Source organism: Carcharhinus amblyrhynchos, chromosome 2 (genome assembly GCF_965287045.1).
Source record: "Carcharhinus amblyrhynchos chromosome 2, sCarAmb.v2.hapA, whole genome shotgun sequence".
NCBI classification, from domain to species: domain Eukaryota; kingdom Metazoa; phylum Chordata; class Chondrichthyes; order Carcharhiniformes; family Carcharhinidae; genus Carcharhinus; species Carcharhinus amblyrhynchos.
Window position 1 is genome coordinate 21376243 of NC_137325.1, and position 23087 is coordinate 21399329.

The 23087-nt window shown below is 44.0% G+C and overlaps 1 protein-coding gene and 2 long non-coding RNA genes across 3 annotated transcripts in view; all 3 read right to left on the bottom strand.

Annotated features, from left to right (window-relative positions):
• The window catches only part of LOC145357968 (collagen alpha-6(VI) chain-like), a 125844-nt gene that overhangs the window by 16231 nt on the left and 86526 nt on the right, over positions 1–23087 (bottom strand). Inside the window, exons 10-11 of the mRNA XM_080211606.1 lie at positions 928–942; positions 335–828 (exon numbers count right to left, since the gene is read on the bottom strand). Coding sequence (XP_080067732.1) covers positions 335–828; positions 928–942 — 509 coding nt within the window. The remainder of the gene's footprint in view (positions 1–334; positions 829–927; positions 943–23087) is intronic.
• Positions 3243–9434, bottom strand: LOC145353045 (uncharacterized). The gene is made up of 4 exons (XR_013888637.1): positions 9397–9434; positions 9226–9288; positions 7225–7287; positions 3243–3285 (listed from the first exon to the last, which is right to left on the bottom strand). It is a non-coding gene; the product is annotated as an uncharacterized LOC145353045 (long non-coding RNA).
• LOC145353051 (uncharacterized) lies at positions 11139–23039 on the bottom strand. Its single transcript, XR_013888638.1, has 3 exons — positions 22973–23039; positions 19833–19895; positions 11139–11190 (listed from the first exon to the last, which is right to left on the bottom strand). It is a non-coding gene; the product is annotated as an uncharacterized LOC145353051 (long non-coding RNA).

A 23087-nucleotide genomic window follows, 5' to 3' on the forward strand; every position in this document is an offset into this window, starting at 1 on the left:
AGCCCAAAGATGTGCAGGTTAGGTGGATTGGCCATATTTGGGACCTTAGTGTCCCAAAATGTGTAGGTTTGGTGAGGTTGGCCACAGTAAATGTGTAGGTTACAGAGAAAGGGTGGGAAAGACAGCATGGGTAGGTTTTGCAGTCGGAAAGTCAGTGCAGACTCGATGGGCCAAATGGCATCTCGATTCTATGATACAGGCTTGGGACTACCACACATTATATATTGATACATGAAGAGGTTGTCCCTTGTGCATTCCTATGAATATCCGAATTAATTACTCATTCTACTCAATGTAATGGAGTGAAACAAATGAACAAATTGTTTTTATTTACCTGAAAAGCTCGTTTTATTTCTGGGACGTCTTTGAAGGCGATGATGACTGGAATGATATCTGAAGCATGGAATAGGGCGGCAGCTGCAGCGATGGAGTTGGTGTCTTTGGACACTCCGTTAGTGAAAAACACAGCGATTTTTCTCACTAGGATGCCATTGCGAACTCGTTTGAAAGTATTTCTTGCAACAAAATGCATACAAACGCCAATATTCCGCCTTCTGGTTGATCGTTCGTGTGCCAGTTCTTCTATTTCCTGCAGAAGTAACTGCTTCTTCTTAAAGTCTGAAAATCGAATGAAGGGCCTCGCTACATTATTGTACGTAAGCACCGCCACACGAGCCCCAATGGGACAGTTGCTTTCGGCGATGTTAATGTTCTGCAGTAAATTAATTACAATTCCTTTCATCCTTTCGAACCTGGCTAGTGTGACGTCTGTAGACATGTCCAGAGCAAACGCCAACTCAGTGGGGTACGGGGGGCACTCTCCCCTTCCTAGGACAGTGCAAAAACCATTTATAATTCAGAACAGCATTTAAACAACAGATCAGTTTAAAACTATGGTTGTTGCAAAACTCAATGAGTGTTACTTACTTTGTGAACAACAAGCTACAAGGAAAGAAAAGGGGAAAAAAAGAAAATTAGTTGTTGAGGGTACGCTATTTACAGCTTGATCAATATATTCCATCATTACTACAAAGCAGAAAATGCTGGAAAATCCCAGCAGGTTTCACAGCGTATGTGGAGAAAGAATAGAGCAAATGTTTAGAGTCAGATCTCTGACGGAGGTTCATCCTGAGTCAAAACATTGGCTCTGTTTTCTCTCCCAAGATGCTGTCAGACTTGCTGAGATTTTCCAGCATTTTCTGTTTTTTTTCAGATTCCAGCATCCGCAGCATTTTGCTCTTTCAACCATTATCGCAGAAAGTCGGTATGTGGGTTCAGTACATTATAAAAAAGGTAAATGGATGTTGGCATTTAATGCAAAAGGACTGGAGTGTGAAAGTGGAAAAGTGTTGCTGCAATTGTATAGGGTATTGTTGAGACCACATCTGGAGTACTGTGTCCAGTCTTGGTCTCCTTATTTGAGGAAGGTTGTGGTGGCATTGGAGGCAGTTCAGAGGGGCTTTACCAGATTGATTCCGGGGATGAAAGGGTCGAGGTATGAGGAAAGATTAAACAGTTTGAGCTCATACTCACTGGAGTTTAGAAGTATGAGAGGGGATCTGATCGAGGTATATAAAATATTAAAAGGGATTGATAAGGTAGATGTAGACCAAATGTTTCCTCATGTGAGACAATTTCGAACAAGAAGGTCACAGGTATAGGTTGAGAGGCAGTAGATTTAAAATTGAGATAAGGAGAAGCTACTTCTCGCAGAGGGTGGTGAATTTGTGGAACTTGCTGTCCCATAGCGCGGTGGAGTCTGAATCATTGTATGGTTTCAAAAAAGAAATACGTATACTTCTGATAGAAGAAAGTGATGTGGGGAATAAGTGGGGAGGTGGATTTGGGACCAGGAAAAGATCAGCCATGATCTAATTGAATGGCAGAGCAGACTCGAAGGGCTGACTCCTGCTCCTAATTCCTATGTTCCTATTATCAACCTGCTTGAATTTAAACTGAGATCACTTGTTGAGATGTTATAGCTTGGGAAGTTTTCTCTACTAATTGTTAATTTGTACCGGATACTGATGCACTGGTTTATATCTTCACCTGAAAGTGTGGTGAGCTATCCATCTCCTTTATTAGTTTGTGATGAACACAAACAGCATTGGTGGGATTTTTGGGCCCTTACTGCCAGGGGGACAGGTGTGTCACGCAAAACGCCAGATGGCATGGTGGCACAATGGTTAGCATTGCTTCCTCATAACGCTAGGGACCCAGGTTAAATTCCCGCCTCGGGTCACTATCTGTGTGGCGTTTGCACATTCTCCCATGTCTGTGTGGGTTTCCTCTGGATGCTCCAGTTTCCTCCCTCACTCCAAAGATGTGTTAATTAGGTTGATTGTCCATGCTAAATTGCTTCTAGTGTCAGGGGGATTAGCAGGGTAAATATGTGGGGTTACAGGAATAGGGCCTGGGTGGGATTTTAGAGGGGTGAGATAAATGGCCTCTTTCTGCACTGTAGGGATTCTATGGATATATTGGCGGCACCAAAGATCCTGCTAAAAGCCAATGATGAGCTGCGTCCACCTTCAGAGAACACGTTGTAGGAGGGTGGGAAGTTCCGCCCCATATCTTTATCTTGTTAATTGATTTTGGTCAGTAATTTTTCACTGGGGAGTTGTGGAAATAAATTTGGAACTACAGCCGGAATTCTTCAGTCTCACGTGCCCCGCTCCCACTGCCAGCGAGAACAGAGAATTTGGCACTCAGTCAAATCTTCATTCACAGCAGCAGATCTGGATAATCCCAGCCACAGGAGAGGTCTGAGAATTCCAGCCAATATGATCCTAGTATGAAGGCTTGGCTGACCTCCAAGTCTAACCATTTGACTCAGCCCTGGGAGCAAAGTTGACAGAACTTGATATAGACTGCAATTTTTGCTAGTTTGACAATTTTATAGGGTTGTAAAATGTTGTTGTGGTTTTCAATGTGTGTTTGTTTATATGAACAAGTTTCAGAGGTGTTAAGAGGATTAGAGTTTCAGCCATTAATACTATCAATGGCCCAACTCACGGTTACCAAGTCTAAGGGGAGCATCTGGCCCAATGTGTTGCTTGGAAAGGAAGCTGCTGTTCATAGAACAGATGTGGCTAAACTAACATGGTTGCTACTTTTAAAAGATATACTTACGACAGTTGGCTCGCACAGTTGATATGAGGTGACATGGCTGTAATGAAAAGATGAAATTTAAAACATTAAAGAGAATATATTGTCAGCATCAATATCTATTGATATATAAGGGTTACATACCTTGAAGGAAGTGCCTGGAGATCCTTTGTTTCCCTGGAATGATCAGAAATTCATTTTAGAATAAAATCAAATTTTTTCATTAATATTTACATACCTTTGGGTGGAGATTCTACGTGCTATGTATGCCAGATACTGAGGAAATTTGGCATGTCAGCTATGACTCTCACCAACTTTTACAGATATACCATAGAAAGCATTCTTTTTGGTTCTATCACAGCTTGTTATGGCTCCTCAGACCACAAGAAACTACAAAAGGTCGTGACTGCAGCCCAATCTATCATGCAAACCAGCCTCCCATCCATTGACGCTGTCTACACTTCCTGCTGCCTTGACAAAGCAGCCAGCATAATTAAGGACCCCAGACATTCTCTCTTCCACCTTCTTCCATCAGGAAAATGATACAAAAGTCTGATGTCACATACCGACCGCCTCAAGAACAGCTTCTTTCCTGCTGCCATCAGACTTTTAAATGGACCTACCTCACATTAAGTTGATCTTTCTTTACACCCTAGCTATGACAATAATACTACTGTCTCATTTCCTTCTCTATGAACAGTATGCTTTGTCTGTATAGCTCGCAAGAAACAATACTTTTCACTGTATGTTAATACATGCAACAATAATAAATCAAATCAAAAAACAGGGGGACGTGTTTCATGCCATCTTTTTGAGGAGCGAGGTCTAACCATGCTGGCAAAGCCCACCTGCGCTGAGATCGGTGCACCCTTTAAAAAATAACCCCCTCCACCCCACTACAGAAGCCTTGGGCCTTTCTCATTCCCCCAGTCATAGCCAGCATCCCCGCTGTGATCAATGCCAATATCACCCTCTTTCTCCCCACCACCCCTTCAATAAACAATTAATGTCAGCAGCATCAGACTCCTTCCCTACGCCCCAAACAGTCAATGCCAGCATCCCCACATCTCCTACGTCTGCTCCCTTCCAACAATCACAAATAAATGAGATCCCCCGCACTCCATGAGTCACCCATTAGGGTCCACCCCTGGCACATGTTGGCACTGTAAAAAGTCTGACAACACCAGGTTTTAGTCCAACCTATTTATTTGATAATATTCTCACTAGCTTTCGAGGGGACAGCCTCTTCGTCAGGTGAATGGAGAGTTCTGGCCTCAGACAGAGCATATAAAGCACAGACAGTTTAGAGATTACTGATTAAAATGCGAATCCTTACACCTAACCTGCTGTTCAAGACCTGAAGTGGCTGACAATGTGAGTGGTAGGAGCAATGATCACAGTTTAAAGAGATGTGTATTGTCTCCAGACAGTACAGTAAGTGAGGTTTTGCAAACCCAGGCAAGTCACGGGGGTTACAGATAGTGCGACATGAACCCAAGATCCCTGTTGAGACCGTCCTCATGTGTGCGGAACTTGGCTATCAGTCTCTGCTCAGCGACTCTGCGCTGTCGTGTGTTGTGAAGGCCGCCTTGGAGAATGCTTACCCGAAGGTCAGAGGCTGAATGCCCGTGACCACTGAAGTGTTCGCCAACAGGAAGGGAACAGTCTTGCCTGGTGACTGTCGAGCGATGTTCATTCATCCGTTGTCGTAGCATCTGCATGGTCTCCCCAATGTACCATGCTTCGGGACATCCTTTCTTGCAACGTATCAGGTAGACAATGTTGGCCGAGTTGCAAGAGTATTTACCATGTACCTGGTGGATGGTATTCTCACGTGTGATGATGGTGTCCATGTCGATGATCCGGCATGTCTTGCAGAGGTTGCTGTGACAGGGTTGTGTGGTATTGTGGTCACTGTTCTCCTGAAGGCTGGGTAGTTTGCTGCGAACAATGGTCTGTTTGAGGTTGTGTGGTTGTCTGAAAGCAAGAAGTGGGGGTGTGAGGATGGCCCTGGCGAGATGTTCGTCTTCATCAATGATATGTTGAAGACTCCGGAGAAGATGTCGTAGCTTCTCCGCTCCGGGGAAGTACTGGACGACGAAGGGAACTCTGTCCACTGTGTCCCGTGTTTGTCTTCTGAGGAGATCGGTGCGGTTTTTCGCTGTGGCGCATCGAAACTGCCGATCTATGAGTCGACTCATAGATCGGCAGTTTCGATGCGCCACAGCGAAAAACCGCACCGATCTCCTCAGAAGACAAACACGGGACACAGTGGACAGAGTTCCCTTCGTCGTCCAGTACTTCCCCGGAGCGGAGAAGCTACGACATCTTCTCCGGAGTCTTCAACATATCATTGATGAAGACGAACATCTCGCCAGGGCCATCCCCACACCCCCACTTCTTGCTTTCAGACAACCACACAACCTCAAACAGACCATTGTTCGCAGCAAACTACCCAGCCTTCAGGAGAACAGTGACCACAATACCACACAACCCTGCCACAGCAACCTCTGCAAGACATGCCGGATCATCGACATGGATACCATCATCACACGTGAGAATACCATCCACCAGGTACATGGTAAATACTCTTGCAACTCGGCCAACATTGTCTACCTGATACGTTGCAAGAAAGGATGTCCCGAAGCATGGTACATTGGGGAGACCATGCAGATGCTACGACAACGGATGAATGAACATCGCTCGACAGTCACCAGGCAAGACTGTTCCCTTCCTGTTGGCGAACACTTCAGTGGTCACGGGCATTCAGCCTCTGACCTTCGGGTAAGCATTCTCCAAGGCGGCCTTCACAACACACGACAGCGCAGAGTCGCTGAGCAGGGACTGATAGCCAAGTTCCGCACACATGAGGACGGTCTCAACAGGGATCTTGGGTTCATGTCGCACTATCTGTAACCCCCGTGACTTGCCTGGGTTTGCAAAACCTCACTTACTGTACTGTCTGGAGACAATACACATCTCTTTAAACTGTGATCATTGCTCCTACCACTCACATTGTCAGCCACTTCAGGTCTTGAACAGCAGGTTAGGTGTAAGGATTCGCATTTTAATCAGTAATCTCTAAACTGTCTGTGCTTTATATGCTCTGTCTGAGGCCAGAACTCTCCATTCACCTGACGAAGAGGCTGTCCCCTCGAAAGCTAGTGAGAATATTATCAAATAAATAGGTTGGACTAAAACCTGGTGTTGTCAGACTTTTTACTGTGTTTACGCCAGTCCAACGCCGGCATACCCACATCATGACATGTTGGCACTGCCAAGTTGGCGCCACTGCTTGGTCATGTCCCAATTCCCCACCCCCACCGTCCCAGGGCTCTACTCTCCTCAATGCCCCACGACAAGTTCATATCCGGATGAACCTCTTGTAAACCTCACTGATGTGAAATTATGTTGGCATGGTTTGAAAATACAGCCAGGAATCAATATATGACGGGGGGGGGGGGGGGGGGGGGGGAGGAGCGTTGCTAACGATACTTGAATTTATTAAAATAAGATTCCTGCTTTTTGGTGCATGTGAATCTGATTATGTCATCAGCAAGGGATGGCGAAAATCCCTATCTTGCTGGCGAGATTCACGATTTTTAGGTTGAGTCAAACAGACACCTGGTGGATCCCTGCACACCCTGCCTCTTCCAACCCACCAGATTGCCAAACATTTATTATCATCCTGAGTTTCCTGTAACTGCGAAGTTACCATCTCGTGAAATATCTCTTCAGGAAATTCTCATCCTCCCCTATGCCATTCAATCAAACTGACTGTTTACAAGCTCAGAAATCATAGAATCATAGATATTAGCGTTAGGGGGATGAGCAGGATAAATATATGGGGTTACAAGGATAGGATCTTTGTTGGTGCAGGCTCAATGGGCTGAATGGCAGTGGATTTCTAAGTGAGGTAGATTTCTGTTAGATGAAGGAGTCAAAGGGTTAGGGGAGGGGGATGGAGGGGGCAGATGGAAAAGTGCAGTTGAGACCATAATCAGATTATCTATAATCGTATTGAATAGTGGAGCAGGCTCGAACGGCTGAATGGCCAATTACTACTTCTAACTTCTCTGTTCCTTATTAACTTAGTAAAATGGCTGTACATCTTACCTTTAATCCAAAATGTCCAACCTCTCCGGGTTCACCAGGATCACCAGAATCACCAGAATTACCCTAGATAGAAAGTGAGTATATCACATTATTTCACAGAGAACTTTATTAGTTGATTATTAGTAGATGATTATTAATCAAACTGGAGCTACACATGGCTGTAATTATTTTAATCATATTGTTAATATACTGGAAACTTAATTCCTCAATTTTTAATTAGGTAGTAGATACCAATATTAAAGCAAATTTTGTGTGCATCTAGATTTAAATAATGCACAGAAATAAGAGGATACTAAATTAAAATATAGATTAGAATTCCTACAGTGCAGAAGGAGGCCACTCAGTCCATTGAGTTCACACCAACTCTGAGTACCTTTCCCAGGCTTCTTCCCCACCCTGCAACCTCACACATTTACCATAGTTAATCCACCTAACCTCTACATCTTTGGACACAAAGGGACAATTTAGCATGGCCAATCCGCCTAACCTGCACACCTTGGATGAAATAATAGTATTTGATAGATTTTTAAGCATCATGATGGAACTGCAGAGATCCGTTCACAACAATTCCGGAGTCATGTGGGAACCCCAGGCTTCATATGTCCTGGATAACCACATGTGCAAGAAGTCCCTACAGGGATTTTCACAGTAAATTCATTGCAGTGTTAATGTAAGCCTACTTCTGACTAATAAATAAAAATTTATTTGAAAAATTTTCAAATTTTCAACTTTCAGTTCCTTAAACTTAAGCTTGGGTCCAAAGGTGTGCTGATTAGGTGGATTGGCCAATGATAAATTTTGTTATTTGCTCCATGTTGTAGTGGCTACGCTCTAGACTGTCCTTTCCTGGGGTATCGTCACCTTCAATAGTAATCAGTGCTGAGAATTGGTTTGAACTAGCAGACACCTGGTGGATTCCTGCACATCCTGCCTCTTCCAACCCACCAGGCTGCCAAACATTTATTATCATCCTGAGTTCCCTGTAACTGCGAAGTTACCACCTTCTGAAATATCTCGTCAGGAAATTCTCATCCTCCCCTATATCATTCAATCAAACTAACTGTTTACAAGCTCAGAAATCATAGAATGATAGATATTAGTGACAGGGGGATTAGCAGGGTAAATACATGGGCTTACAGAGGTAGGGTCTGGGTAGGATCTTTGTCAGTGCAGGCTCAATGGTCTGAATGGCCTTCTTCTGCACTGTAGGGATTCTATGATTCTATGACTTCTGAGCTTGTAAACAGTCAGTTTCATTGAATGGCATAGGGGAGCATGAGAACTTCCTGAAAAGATATTTCAAATAGTAATGGTGGTGAGCTACCTTCATGAACTGTTGCAGTCCATGTGGTATAGGTGGTATAGTACACCCACAGTGCTTATAGGAAGAGAGTTCCAGGATTTTGACAGAACAACAGTGAAAGAATGGTCAAAATTCTCCATCCTCGCTTGTGGCTAGGATTCTCCAGTCCCACAGCAGTGAAGGGAGTTCTGGCTGAGTGCACAATTCTCCATTTTCACTGGCAATAATGGTCATGGTCAGTAACCCAGATGTCATGGATTTAAATGGTTGGCAAAGGAATCAGAGGGGACCTGCTGAAACACTATTTTACACAGTTGCACTGCCTGAGATGGTGGCGGAAGAAGGTTCAGTAACCAGTTTCAAAAAGAAATCACTGGACTTTGGGGAATGTGCAACTAATTGGAGAGCTCTCAAAGAGCTAGCATAGGTACAATGGGCTGAATGGCCTTCTGTGATGTAAATGCTACTATTTTGTAGCCATTTACAGAATTTGTTCCTTCAAGAACACATTTTAGTAATAATCCTCATGTCTCAAGTTTATAGTAACATCAACATAATGTGAATTAAACTACAATAATTCTGTTATATTAAATATAGGCTACGAAAATGAACTTCATCTTGAAACAACAGTTTGATAATTTAAATGAAAAAAGATCACATTTGCTTTAAAAGTATAAGGTTTTGGATGAAGTTTCTACCCTGTTCCCTCTTATCCCTTTGGCTCCTGGTTCTCCACGTTGACCAGCTTCTCCATCTTCTCCCTAAAACCATGGTTACAATGATAGAAGAAAGGACAGGTCATCTTCTGCATTAAAGAAGCTAAAGCTGGGAATTTTTAAAAAAAATCTCATTATAAACATTAGAAGTACCTTTTCGCCGAGGTTACCTTGTGGTCCTCGATCTCCCTATAGGATTAAAAAAGAGATACCTTACAGTCTATTAATTTGACAAAACTGACCTTTATTTATCTGAGGTGAGCGCAGTAATATAGAGCTAGAGAAGAGATCATACTTTTGATCTTGCACCACAGAACACTCCATTGTTAGAAAGGTGAAATGCAGCCTTCCTGCACCGTCCTAACTAAAACTTTGGTTAGGCCGCATTTGGAGTATTGCATGCAGTTCTGGTCGCCACTCTACCAGAAGGATGTGGAAGCTTTGGAGAGAGCGCAAAGAAGCTTCACCTGGATGTTGCCAGGTCTCGAGGGTGTTGACTATGAGGAGAGGTTGAATAAACTGGGTTTGCTTTTACTGGAAAGATGGAGGCTGAGGGGAGACCTGATAGAGGTCTACATAATAATGATAGGTGGATAGACAGAGGCTTTTTCCCAGGGTGGAAGTGTCAATTACAAGAGAACGCATGTTCAAGGTGAGAAGGCGGAATAGTTTAAGGGAGATGTGCGGGGGAAATTTTTCACGCAGAGAGTGGTGGGTGCCTAGAGCATGCTGCCAGAGGAGGTGGTGGAAACCAGCACTTTAGCAACATTTAAGAGGTGCCTGGATGGGTACATAAATAGGGAGGGAGTAGAGGAATATGAACCAAATAAGGGCAGAATTTTTTTTGTAGTTTAGTTAGGGCATCACGATCAGCACGGGCTTGGAAGGCAGAATGTTCTGTACTGTACTTTACTTTGTTCTTTGTTCAATCTCCTCATTGTCACATGCAGACTTTCTATAGTAATTCTATTTGCTTGCATGGGTAAGATGTTCCCTGTCTGATGTAGCTTTTCTACATCATGAGCAGTCTGAAACGAGTTTATTTATTAGATTTCATGAGCCGAACTGTAAAAATCTTGGAATGAGCGGCTTTATGGATTCATTGGACTTGTATTGTGGGTGGAGGGAAGTGAGGGTTGTTGTGACCTGACTCACCCAGTGGACACCGGCTGGTGGGGCTGTTGAAAATGCCCCAGAGGTTACTTGCCTGCTGGAAAGCTGCCCAGATCCCATCATGAGAATTTCTGAAACTAGCTAGGTTTTAATTTGCATCCGATGAGTCGGTGAGTAACACATCCTGGTCAACAGCAGCTGCTGAACTATCACTTCATGCCCCATCGAGCCTTCATTGGCTGGAGACAGTGACTTCACTGGGGAGGAAGGCACGCCTTAGAGAGCTGCTGGCCAATCAGATTGCTCTGTGGTCCCAGCGGCACCATTTTCCAAACTTGTTCCTTTATGAACACATTTTAGTAATAACCCTAATGTCTCAAGTTTATAATAACATCAGCACAATGTGAATTAAACTATAATAATTCTCTATGTTATGCAACTGGCACATTCCTCAGGCAGTCCTTTAACAATCTGTACCTCTGTATAGTTCCAACTTCACCATCTGTAAAATTCTACCTCATATTTCAGAGGTGAAAGTGGAAAATGTCAGAACCAATGGGAGATGATGCTAAGTAAAGTGGACGTATGTGTATGTGTGTCTATGTGAGATTGTAGCCAGGTGGGAATACACTGGTGCAATAGACAAAAACCAAGGTCTTTTTTTTTTCTCAATAATAATTCAATAGTTACAAGTAAAGTTCTTAAATCAGGAAGTACAAAGAGAAAGCAAGGTTTTTGGATGCAGGATTAAAGTACATCACCGATATGATTTTATTTTGCCACCTTTTTCCCTTTGCGACCTTGAGAACCAATTCCGTTGGTGCCGTCCATCCCCTGTGGGGTAAAGAACATCATGTAGAACTGTTTAACACTGTGATTTCTTGGGGGGATTTGACAATAGGGGTTGACACAATTCTCTGATGCTTTCTGCAGCTTCTTCTTTCTGATCAGTGTGAGTCAGAAAATCAGGCACTGCGTAAGTTAAAAATTATGTAACCAGAGGAGGGTTAACAATTACAGTTACAAAAACAGAAGCTGCTGGAAAATCTCAGCAGCTCTGGCAGCATCCGTGGGAAGAGAATAGAGGCAACGTTTTGAGTCTGGGTGACCTTTCATCAGGGCAAAGAGAATCAGCAGAGATTATACGATTCGGGTGGGGGGGGGAGGAGGATGGGGTGCAGAAATGGACAAAGGGAATGTAAATAAAGGTGCAGAATGCTGTGTGCCGTCACTGCTTTCCTTTTCCCTCCTGGTGTTTCACTTCAATTTTTCCACTTTGTCCATTCCCAGGGGAGTTGAAGTTAGCTAAATGAGGAAGCACTTTAAACCAGTCTTTCTGTAACTGTGGTCAGCTAATTGCATGGTTTCAGTGCAGGATACGTGAACAGCCACTCCAGTGCAACTTAGCACAGTGTAAATTTGAACAGAGTTCTCGAAGTTGGGTGATTAGTGAGTTAGGGGATGAGAGGAAGCAGATACAGTTTTGTGTTTGCCTTTGCAAAGTTTTTCATCCCGTAGAAATCAATTCTTACTCAAACTACAGGGGTAGAAGCTAATTGCTTGGTAAGTATCCGGTGAGTAGTTAAGGTCTATTAAAAAGAATACAAACTGATGATATCGTTAATAAAGTATATATAGAATGCAAATCATATAATTAAATAATTAAAACAAATGAAGAATGGGAAGACAGATGATTGCTTGAATTTTGCCACCTCGCCCACCCAAGGCTCGTAAGGTCCCACCCAAAGCCAACAGAGAATGCCATTCTGTGAGCCTTGCCCACCCTGATTCCAGGGCAGGCATGCCAGTAAAATTCCAGCCAGTGTGTCAAAGCTGCAGCATGTGAGGGTTCCTGGAAGCCACTGTGATCAAGGGCAAACATGCCTGGTGTAAGTGTTTGCAGCTCACAAAACTTTGGCTTAGAGTCATTGAAGAGGAGACTGAGCTGCAGACACTGCACCACATCAGGAAGGGAGAAACTTACCTGACTACTTTGTGCCAGGGTCAGTCATACAACTTTGGATGGGATTTTTTGATTTGGTCAGTGCTCAGGAACAGGAAGGTGAGACTGCAACTAAAGCATGTAAGGGGATCCAGAGTGCAGGAGCCTCAGCCTTTGCATTTGTTCGACTGGCATGATGAGTCAGTAAGATTGCCCCCATAACTTTTACATTTTTTTAGAAAACGTTGAGGAATAGAGTCAGAGGACAGTCAATTAGCTTTTAACAACAAAAAAACATAAAAAGTTTAACTAAGATATATCTTATGTTACAATGTTCTCGGTAAACACAAAGTCCCTGAAACCCAACAGGATAAGTGTGGTCAGATACACCTCACACTGAAACCATGTGGTAGATGTCACCCAATTGGACTTCCAGTGATTTCTTCTCAAATCCTGCCAGATGATTATCACACAAATGTTTCAAAACTCCGATCTTGTAAAGACAAACCTGAGAATCTTCTTTCAAGCAATTTTTTCTCTCAGCTGTTTTCGCAAGGATGTACCTCCATGATTTCTAACTCTCTTTTCAGTGTTCTTCTGTCTTCGATTTGTCGTGTCAGGAAGCAGAGATAGTTTAAAGTGATCTATATTTGTATTGTATAGCATAAGGTATGTTTTGTAACTTGTGCATTTTGTGCTATTTTGTAATCTGTGTACATTTGTGAAGATAAGTGGGGAATGAAGGAGTATTCTATTTAGTTAAACTTTTCATGTTTGATAGTTTTGTTGTTAAAGCCTAATTGACAGTTGACTCCCTTAAAGATTACTATTATTCCAAAGAATGGAAATAAGAACACCAAACTTTATGATTGCTTTTGATATTTGGCTTTTCTCTAGCTAACCTCATCAACTCCCCAGTTCTGTCTTTAACTTTAATGAACAATATTCTGCTCAAATGCTGGTTCCTGTCTTCCTTTTTACTTTAATCTACATGAAAACCTTTCTTTTCGTTTCTGTATTGGGTTGGATCTCAAATAATGATGAAACAGAGCACAGGAAAGAGGTAGAGAATTTGGTGAAATGGTGCGCCCACAACAACTGCATATTTAGCATCTGAAAAGTACTCTGCCAAGTAATGAAAATCATGGTGGCCAGGATAGGGTGGTGGTCACTCTCTCTACTGTTTCATTAGAGAATTAGAGATAATGAATCTGGTGAAATTGTGTGATGACCATAATCTCTTCCTCAATGCCAATAAAACAAAGGAACTAGTCATCAACTTCAGGAAACATAGTGGAGGACATGATCTTGTCTAGAGCTAACCCTTCATCAGTCGGGGCATTGAGTTTAAAAATTGGCAAGTCATGTTGCAGCTTTATAGAACCTTAGTTAGGCCGATCTTGAAATACAGTGTTCAATTCTGGTTGCCACACTACCAGAAGGATTTGGAGGCTTTGGAGAGGGTACAGGAAAGATTTACCAGGATGTTGCCTGGTATGGAGAGCATTAGCTATGAGGAGAGGTTGGAGAAACTTGGTTTGTTCTCACTGGATCAACGGAGGTTGAGGGGCGACCTGATAGAAGTCTACAAGATTATGAGAGGCAAGAACAGAGTGGATAGTCAGAAGCTTTTTCCCAGGGTGAAAGAGTCAATTACTAGGGGGTTTAAGGTGCAAGGGGCAAGGTTTAAAGGGATGGATGAGGCAGATTTTTTTACACACAGAATAATGGGTGCCTGGAACTCGTTGCCATGTGAGGTTGTGGAAACGGATACAATAGAGACTTTTAAGGGACAATTACACAAATAAGATGGGAATAGAGGAATATAGTCCTGGAGGGTAGGGGGTTTTAGTTCTGTTGGGCAGCATGGTCGGTGCAGGCTTGGAAGGCTGAAGGGCCTTTTCCTGTGCTGTAATTTCCTTTGTTCTTTTGTTCTTCGTTCTTAGATAAATTGTCGATTAACAAGAGGATGAAGGGTTATTGGGGGCAGGTGAGAGGTTACCTACAGGTTAGCTATGATCTTGTTGAATGGTGGAGCATGTTCGTAGGGCTGAATGGCCTACTCCTGTCCCTTGTTTGTATCTTTGTATGAATTTGATTCATGGTGGTGAGGTTGGGGTGATTGTCTGATTTAGAAGGAATCAGGGCAAGTACTCATGCTCCTGGCCCACAAGCAGTACTGTAAAGGCACTTCCTTCTCCAACAAGCTCTTCTTGTCTCCTTTGAGCTGCCAGGGTTACTGAAGACAGGAAACTAAGCCCTCCACAGATAAACCTGTCAGAAAGGTTAAATCTGCCAGCCTCATTGAAATATTTCAATAGGCAATGAGCTTCCTGAGAGTGGTTGGCTTGTCCCTCCTTTGCTCCGTCTGTGTTTCAGTTGGAAGTAGGCAGACTGGAGATTACGATAGGGTTTCAGATTTTTAAAATTTGAACATCTCATGTGAGCCCCAGCCCCTGTTTAGGGGGTTAACTTTCACCTCTTTAATTTGGACTTACAACATCAAGATTTAATTAATGTCACTTTGGAACACCAGCACCAAAACAGATACCCAGGCAGAACGCTAACCAAATTTATAAAGTCAGCTAAAAGGACTATACCCAGTGTTACGTTGGATAAAATGGGTGCTGAATGCGCACATAATTCTTGCTGGCTGAAAGGGAGATTATGGTCAGAATTCTCTGCTGCCAGCAAGAACGGAAAATTTTGCGCTTAGCCAAATTTCCATTCACAGCAGCAGGACCGGAAATCCCCGTCGCGGGTGATGTCAGAGAATCCGGGCCAACATCTCTCAAAAGGTTCTCCAACTCTCCTGTTCACTCAATATCAGATTTTTCCTTAAACAATAATGGCTCCTTCATGTCTTTCTTGAACTTTAAAATATAATTTAACATCCATTGTCAATTAACTTGTAATCTAAGGCTTTAGGCCTATTTGGGTGACACGGTGGCAGAATGGTTGGCACTGCTGCCTCACAGCACCAGGGACCCTGGTTCAATTCCAGCCTCGAGTCACTGTCTGTGTGGAGTTTACACGTTCTCCCATGTCTGAGTGGGTTTCCTCCAGGTACTCCGGTTTCCTCCTACAGTCCAAAGACGTGTGGGTTAGGTTAATTGGCCATGCTAAATTAACTTTAGTGCCAGGGGATTAGCAGCGATAATATGTGGTATTGCGGGAATAGGGCCTGGGTGGGATTGTAGTCAGTGCAGGCTCGATGGACTGAATGGCCTCCTTCAACACTGTGGGGATTCTATGGCCCAGCATTGTGAAATGCATATTGGACAATTGACAATATCTATAGGGGCATTGCCCATTAAGGGAACAGGTTACATGACCTGGGTTGTGGGATGAGCTGGTTGGGAACTGGCCCCAAGGGGGCAGTCAACGTTTAAAGAGTGGAGTGAGTAGACTGAATAAAGATCTGTGTTCCCTCATGTCTGGCTATGGGGTAGTTTTTCAGAAGACAGCCCAGTACTAAGAGATGTAACAGAAAGCATCTTACTTTGTAATTGTTTCAATGACATGAATAGATTGTAATCACAAACACCAAATGGAGAATCAAGCATGGAAATCGGTGCTCTGGGTCCACGCTGTTCCTGATTGATTTTAATCCTGGGCTTTTAATGGAGTGTGGAAATATTAAAACCAGTTCAAAGTTAAGGAAATGTGAGAGGGTCATGAAGATATTGATGATAACATCTAATCTGCAATCTTTTAATTATGCATGAGCCAAACATCTCAGTTCAAAGCTTTCAAATCTGTAATTGTAAGGGGTATTTTATACACTCATATAATTTACTATTTATCAAGTTACTATCAATAGCCACAAGGGGGAAGCAGAGCATCATTTTTTTTAAAATACATTTCCTCAACTGGATTGCAAATTCTTACATTATCGCTTGTCATGTGTGTTAACACATTAACTGAATTATTCATCAGAATTCTAGAGTGGGGTAGGTGCATTGTATGGACCAGGTTCCTGGTTTAGACTCTATGGCCCCAATGTTTAAGGAAAGGTAGAGTGGGTTGGGGGGGAGTGTCGGGGTGGGGGGCGGAAATGTTGTAAGATTAAGGGGAAAAAAGGCCCTGCTGAATTTAGTTTACAGTCTGACAGCTTGCCAAGTGGTAAAACCAGCAGCAAGAAGCAGCAGCCGGGGACTGGGGGTGGCTGAGAACAGCAGAGGGGAGACCGAAGGCTTCCGTGAGGGCCACAGGGGGTTGGTTATAAGGTAACACTTACCTCCTGGGACAAGCAGTGCCCACCTCCATTTCACTGCTGGGCTTCCCAAGCCTTGGGGGAAACCCAGCCTCCAGCTGTTAAAGTTAAATTCTAGCTACGCTCTGGGAGCCTGTGGACATCTGAAGGAAGTGTCCTGACTACGCCAGGCAGGGGGGCCGGTGGGTGGGGGTCTTTCGGGTTGTTCACTGACATAAAAGTTGTAACAGGCTCATATGTGTCGGTTGGACATGTTTTGTGTTTTTTGGGGTTTAACCTCCTTCTGCCCATCGTGGAGTGGTTAATATTAAAGTACACCCATCTGAACTGTACAGAATATGCTAAATCTATGGAATTCATTGCCAGAAAAAGCTTTGGAGGCCAGATCATTGAATGTATTTAAGACAGAGAAAGATAAGTTCTTGAATGGCAAAGGAACCAAACGTTACAGGGAAAAGCTGTAAAATGGGGTTGAGAAAGTTATCAGCCATGACTGAATGGCACAGCAGCCTTGATGGGCTGAATGGCCTAATTCTGTGCCTATATCTTATGGTCTTATATACCGGATAGCATTCTCCCAGCAGGTTTCTGAAGCCACTCTCAGGCCCACACACTGTGTGGTAAACACTCACTGCGATTTCTCTCAGAGTGGCCAATTAGTGGCTAGAGAGTGGGCTCACTGTCCATAAGGATGGCAGGAGCTTGAGGGCTAACCACTGACCTTGCAGCTTCTGAGGTGAAGCAGGTTGCAGTGAAAGCTAAGTAAGTAAGGAGAGAGAAACTGCGAGATGGAGACATCTTCTCTCCCTCTCCAACTTTGGTTTCTCCAAAAGGAAAAGATAGTTCAGACCAGTGTTTTTATTTCCCTGTTTTACTGATTTTTCCTTCTGGGAATTAATAGATGGGTTTTATAGCAAGGACACTGCGGGGGGAGCAGTTCGGAGAAAGGGGCGACCTTACTACAGAACATCTGCGGCTACTGGGAGATCCAGGCAGGAGGGTGGGCCTCCAGGCCTGCCCAGAATGGTGCGTTTCACCATTCTGCCACCAGGGGACCACCTCCCGGCAGCTGAAACAATTTTCACTTTAGTGCGGGAACCTGGAGGGCTGACTGTAAAATCCCAGGGAGCCTCCTTTAATTAGCCTTAAGAGGCACTTAGTGAACCATGTTGGTTATCTGCCTCTCCAATCTTGCCTTCATAAGAATTGACCAGAGCACGTTGGAGCTGAGAACCCAACATGCCAACTGGCAGGACTGTTTTTAGCTTCTGCCTGCCTCCAATCCTGACCTCAGGGGGGCTGTAAATCAAACCTAGTACACAGGTCAGATGTGGGCGGCACAGTGTGTGGTTAGCACTGCTGCCTCACAGTGCTAGGGATTCCGGGCTTGGCTTACTGCCTGGAGTTTGCACATTCTCCCCACGTGGGTTTCCTCCAGGTGATCCAATTTCCTCCCACAGTCCGAAAGACATGCTGGTTTGGTGCATTGACCCAAACAAGCGCCGGAGTGTGGCAACTCGGGGAATTTCTCAGTAACTTCATTGCAATGTTAATGTAAGCCTTACTTGTGACTAATAAATTAACTTTAACAATAGCTCAGACAATGGGGTGGAAGCTTGTGCCCTCCACCATGGTGAGTTTGGTGGTGGGACAAGGGGGTATTTATTGCAGCAGCAGGGTATCAGATAGGGACCATGTTGCCTTCCTAAATCAACCCTGAATAAGTCTATGACGGGAAGGCTCATGGACAGCCCTGGACAATTGAGGTCTTTTAGTGGACAATTAACAAGCCTCATTCTATTTCTCCTGGGGAGTATAACAAGCAACGGCTGGCTACTTGCAGACTCCCAGAAGGGATAATCCATCGCTCAAAGACACTCGGTCACTTTTAGAGGGTCCAGGGACCAGGATGCAGGTGACCCACTACCCCTTGCTTCCAAACCCACTGCCCACCTCTCCTGCCCCTTCCCCACTCTCCTGCAACCCCTTCTACTATCACTTGCCACTGACCCAGGTACTTCCTTGATCTGAGGGCTCAGGTGAGTGTTATACCAGCAGCAGCCATCAGCTTCTCAGTGGCACTACTGAGTTCAGGAAAGCTACCAGCCTCTGACTGGTCAACAGCTCTCAGTCGGCAGGACCCTGTGCCCTGGGGACCCTCGATAGCCCACCCCGAGTAAGTACCTGACTGGCATAATGCTGTGACAGGCCTTCTTGAAAAGAGGCAATGGGGGTGGGGGTCCTTCCAGCTCTTGAAATGGAACTTGAGACCCCATCACCTCCACAAAATTTGACCCTATGTGAAGTGTACAGATAGGAAGCATTGATGACCCTCTGTGCTGGTAGTGGATTTTAGCAGGGCGTTGCCAAAGAACATCACAACTTAATAAGCACAGAGTAAGTAAAGACAAACCAACTAGCGTAGATCTTTCCTCTATTTGCATAGCCAGCCAACACAAATCATCCACACCCACAATATTTCAGACTTTCTTTTGCCTCTCCTATAAGATTATATGTCTGCTGATAGTATGGAAACATTCTGGGGTGGGAGGTACAGGCATTATGCAGCACGGATGTGTCTGGCTACTGGCCTTATCCTGCTCGTTATTTCCATACAGTCATAATTGTCATTGACATGATGTGCTGGAAGCTGCTATAGGCAAACTGCAGAACTGTATCCCAACATAACAACAATTCAGAATCGAGGGAAGAAACTCAAGGGAAAGAATTAAGAGGAGAAAGATGAGCCTTTCAGAAATGATGATGGTTGATTTTCGGTCATAGGCACAGACAGCTAAATTGTGATGCTCCGTCCAACTGACACCATTTTGCATTGGCCGAGCCAGCATCCCTTCAACTCTTAACCTTTTGACACGCGCCCCCATTGAGGGAAGCTCTATGCTGTAGCTCAGCTTCAGATAATTTACTGTGGAAAATTGGGGGTGCTCACAACATTGATTGACTTCTATTGTCCACTGGCTTCTTCCCCCCACCATACACTGCACGAGTTAATCATGTTTCGATGACATAGAGGGTGGATTTTCCAAGCGTACTTTCTGATCTCCTGCCAGCAAACGATTGGCAAAACCCCTAGAGAAATGATGTAAGCAGCTGAGTACACCACCCTGCCAGAATTCCTGCTGAAAAGTTACAGCCGGAGCTCCGATCGTCTGTGGATATTCCAGCAGACGTTACTGAATGGGGAGGAGCCGTGTAATTATTTCCATTTCTCGCCCGCTCACCATACATTTTCACCAGAGAATGAGCAGAAAGATTTGGGGGGGTTGGTGGAGGGAGTGTAATAATAAACCAGCTTACCGTTAACCCACGAGGTCCTGGTGATCCACTTTCTCCCTTATCCCCTGGGGTTCCAGGTTCGCCCTGTTAAATAATTGCCATGGGGTAATTAATACTTTTCAGCAGGCAAATTTCACACAGCAATTTCCTATATAAGCAGCAGTGTGATAATGATCAGATAATCTGTTCTAGAGATGTTGGTGAGGAATACACGTTGGCCAACACACTGAGCAGAACCAGAGGGTGACTGGGCTTAATGTCTCATCCAGTAGCCCTCACGTCAGCACTTGGAATGTCCTTCTGCATTTTATGCTCAGGTCCCTTCCTGGTTTGCAGCTCGAGCTTACAACTTTCGAACCTTAGGCAGCACGTGCTTAGCATTACCACCTCACAGCGTCATGGACCCAGGTTCAATTTCACCTCGGGTCACTGTCTGTCTGGAGTTTGCATATTCTGTGCGTGGGTTTCCTCCGGGTGCTCCAGCTTCCTCCCACAGTCCAAAGATGTGCGGGTTAGGTGGATTGGCCATGCTAAGTTGCCCCTTAGTGTCAGTGAGATTGGCAGGGTAAATGTGTGGATTTACAGGAATGGGGCCAGGGTGGGATTGTGGTCAGTGCAGACTCGATGGGCCGAATGGCCTCCTTCTGCACTGTAGGGATTCTATGATTCTTCTTGAGGAAAAAATGCCACCCACTGAGCCAACACTCCTATTCTGATGAGCATTAATCAACTGCAGAGGTGTTGGGCAAGTGGAAATCCACCAGCATTGTTACAAATGTGAGGTTTTATAAGATTGTCACGTTTGGGTTACTGTACTTCGCTCTGAGTTAAAATGGAGGAATGAAGGGGCCATGTGATCTGTTCTGCATTCTGGGTGTTTTGATGAAAGGGGGACCCAGCTTGGTTTACTGAGAAGAAGGTGCAAGGTGTTTACAGTTGGGGACAATGACAGAACCATGTGTACTGTCAGTTGAAATCAATCTCCAAAGTCTGAAGAAGGAGTGAAGGATATCGGCGTTTGTGAACCGTCTATTTAATTTTAAGACAGAATGAAGTGTGAGGCTCTAAAGGATAACTAATCAGCATTCCCACCTGGATATGAGGAGTATGTGATTCATGTTGCTAGAGAGAAGGGTGAATATAAAGATCCTGTTGAGTCATACTACAAAGCTCTTCTAAAAGCTATCTGTGGCGATTGTACTTTTAAGGATCAATTTGCTGAGTAAGGGTCACATAACCCTGGGAACCAATCGGGGAACAGGGTGGGGGATCACCCTGGTGAGCTTGGGTTTCTGTTCCAGAACCTTCCTGGGAGATGATTGGTAGCCTCTATTATAGTTTTATCCGAATAAGCACTGCAGTTGTCATTTACCTCACTGGTGAACAGGAATTATTATATCTCACAGGAATTTTAAAACTTTCAATAGAAGCTACTGATAAATGCATACTTTAGAGTTTTGCTTTGCCTGACATGCAATGATGCAGTGTATACTTCTTCCCTTTCAGGGCACATCCAATTTCACTGAAAATAGAGAACTGGGGCACACAGAGATGAGCAAGAGGTAAGATGCACAAAAACCCCCTTGCCCCAATTTGGTTGAGGGTAACACTGAACTCTTACCACCTCCAAAGCAGAAACCTGAACGGACATGTTGCAATTTCACCACAACTACTTCAAGTGGAAGATTGAGTAGCTGTGTGGATTCTACTGATGGAACAGGAAGTGGCAAGAAGACACCAGGGAGGACAAAGGCTGCGTCTCACTTCATGAGGTGTCTCGGTAAAGAACTGCTGCCACAAGGAAGGTGACAATGTGGGCAGCAGCAGCATTGTCAGGAGGATGTGGATCTGCTTAGGAAAAGTTTCAATCACTTAACCAGGTCTGGAAATTGTGAGGAAAGTTGTGGAATCCTCCAATGCTCTTCCCAAACTCACAAAGGGAGGCACAATATATGTTGGCAGCTAAAGAGGCTGCCAGGTGCAGAGATGAACTGTTTAGAAAGCCAGCCTCAAGCTGTGATTCTTGTTTATAGTTAAAAGAAAAGGTGAAGGTGCCGTAAATGTGGAATATTCCAGCCATGCAGCTACCTTCATTATTTAATTGTGTGTTTGTTTTTTGGTGCATTCTTGGGGATATATTAAAAAGTAAGTCAGGAAAGTGCCCTGCCTGAGTGGGCACATTGCAAGTTGATATTTTTGCATTTTGTGCAGGCAATAATCCTTATTAACTTTAGAAATCGAAGCAAGCCAAAAAAAAACTGCTGCCACAAGGAAGGTATGATAGCCAGCTTTTTTATTTGCTGTTTTTGACTTTTTTGCACCCAGATTCCCATGCCACAGGAAGAACACCCAGCTTTTCCCTTGACACCTCAATACATGGGACATTGCCTTTATCATTCCTGGTGCCATCTCACCATTTCCTATTCCATCCAATAGAATCCACACAGCTACTCAATCTTCCAGTTTAAGTAGTTGAGGTGAAATTGCAACTTGTCCACTCAGGTTTTTGCTTTAGTGTTTCAAAGTGGTAAGAGTTCAGTATTACCCTCAACCAAATTGGGGCAAGGGAGTTCCTGTGTACTTTATATCTCTTGCCCATCTGTGTGTGCCCCAGGTCTCTGTTGTCAGTGAAGTAAGATGTGCCCCAAAAGGGAAGAAGTATACACTGCATCATTGCATGTCAGGCAAACCAAAACTCTAATCATGTGGATTTATCAGTAGCTGGGTTGTACGTTTAAAATCCCTTTCAGATCATGACTATTAAAAAAGACCAGCTTAAACCTACCACAATGGTCAACATTGAGGTGGGACAGTGATTAGCACTGCTGTCTCACCATGCCAGAGACCTGCGTTCGATTCCTGGCTTGGGTCACTGTCTGTGCGGAGTTTGCACATTCTCCCCATGTCTGCTTGGGTTTCCTCCGGATGCTCTGGTTTCCTCCCCTAGTCTGAATGATGTTGGTTAAGTGCATTGGCCATGCTGAATTCTCCCTCAGTGCACCTGAACAGGCGCTAGAGTGTGACAACTAGGGGATTTTCACAGTAACTTCATTGCAGTATTAAAGTAAGCCTGCTTGTGATTAATAAATAAACTTTACTTTTAATTTTACATTCTAATACATAACACTTAATTTACATAAATAATATTAGATGCTACTTACAATTTTTCCTTTTAATCCAAGGACACCATTAATCCCCTGCTGACCTGGACTTCCAGGTGGACCCTGTCATGTGATTGGTGAAATAAATATTAATCAAAGCTTCCAGGACATTCCC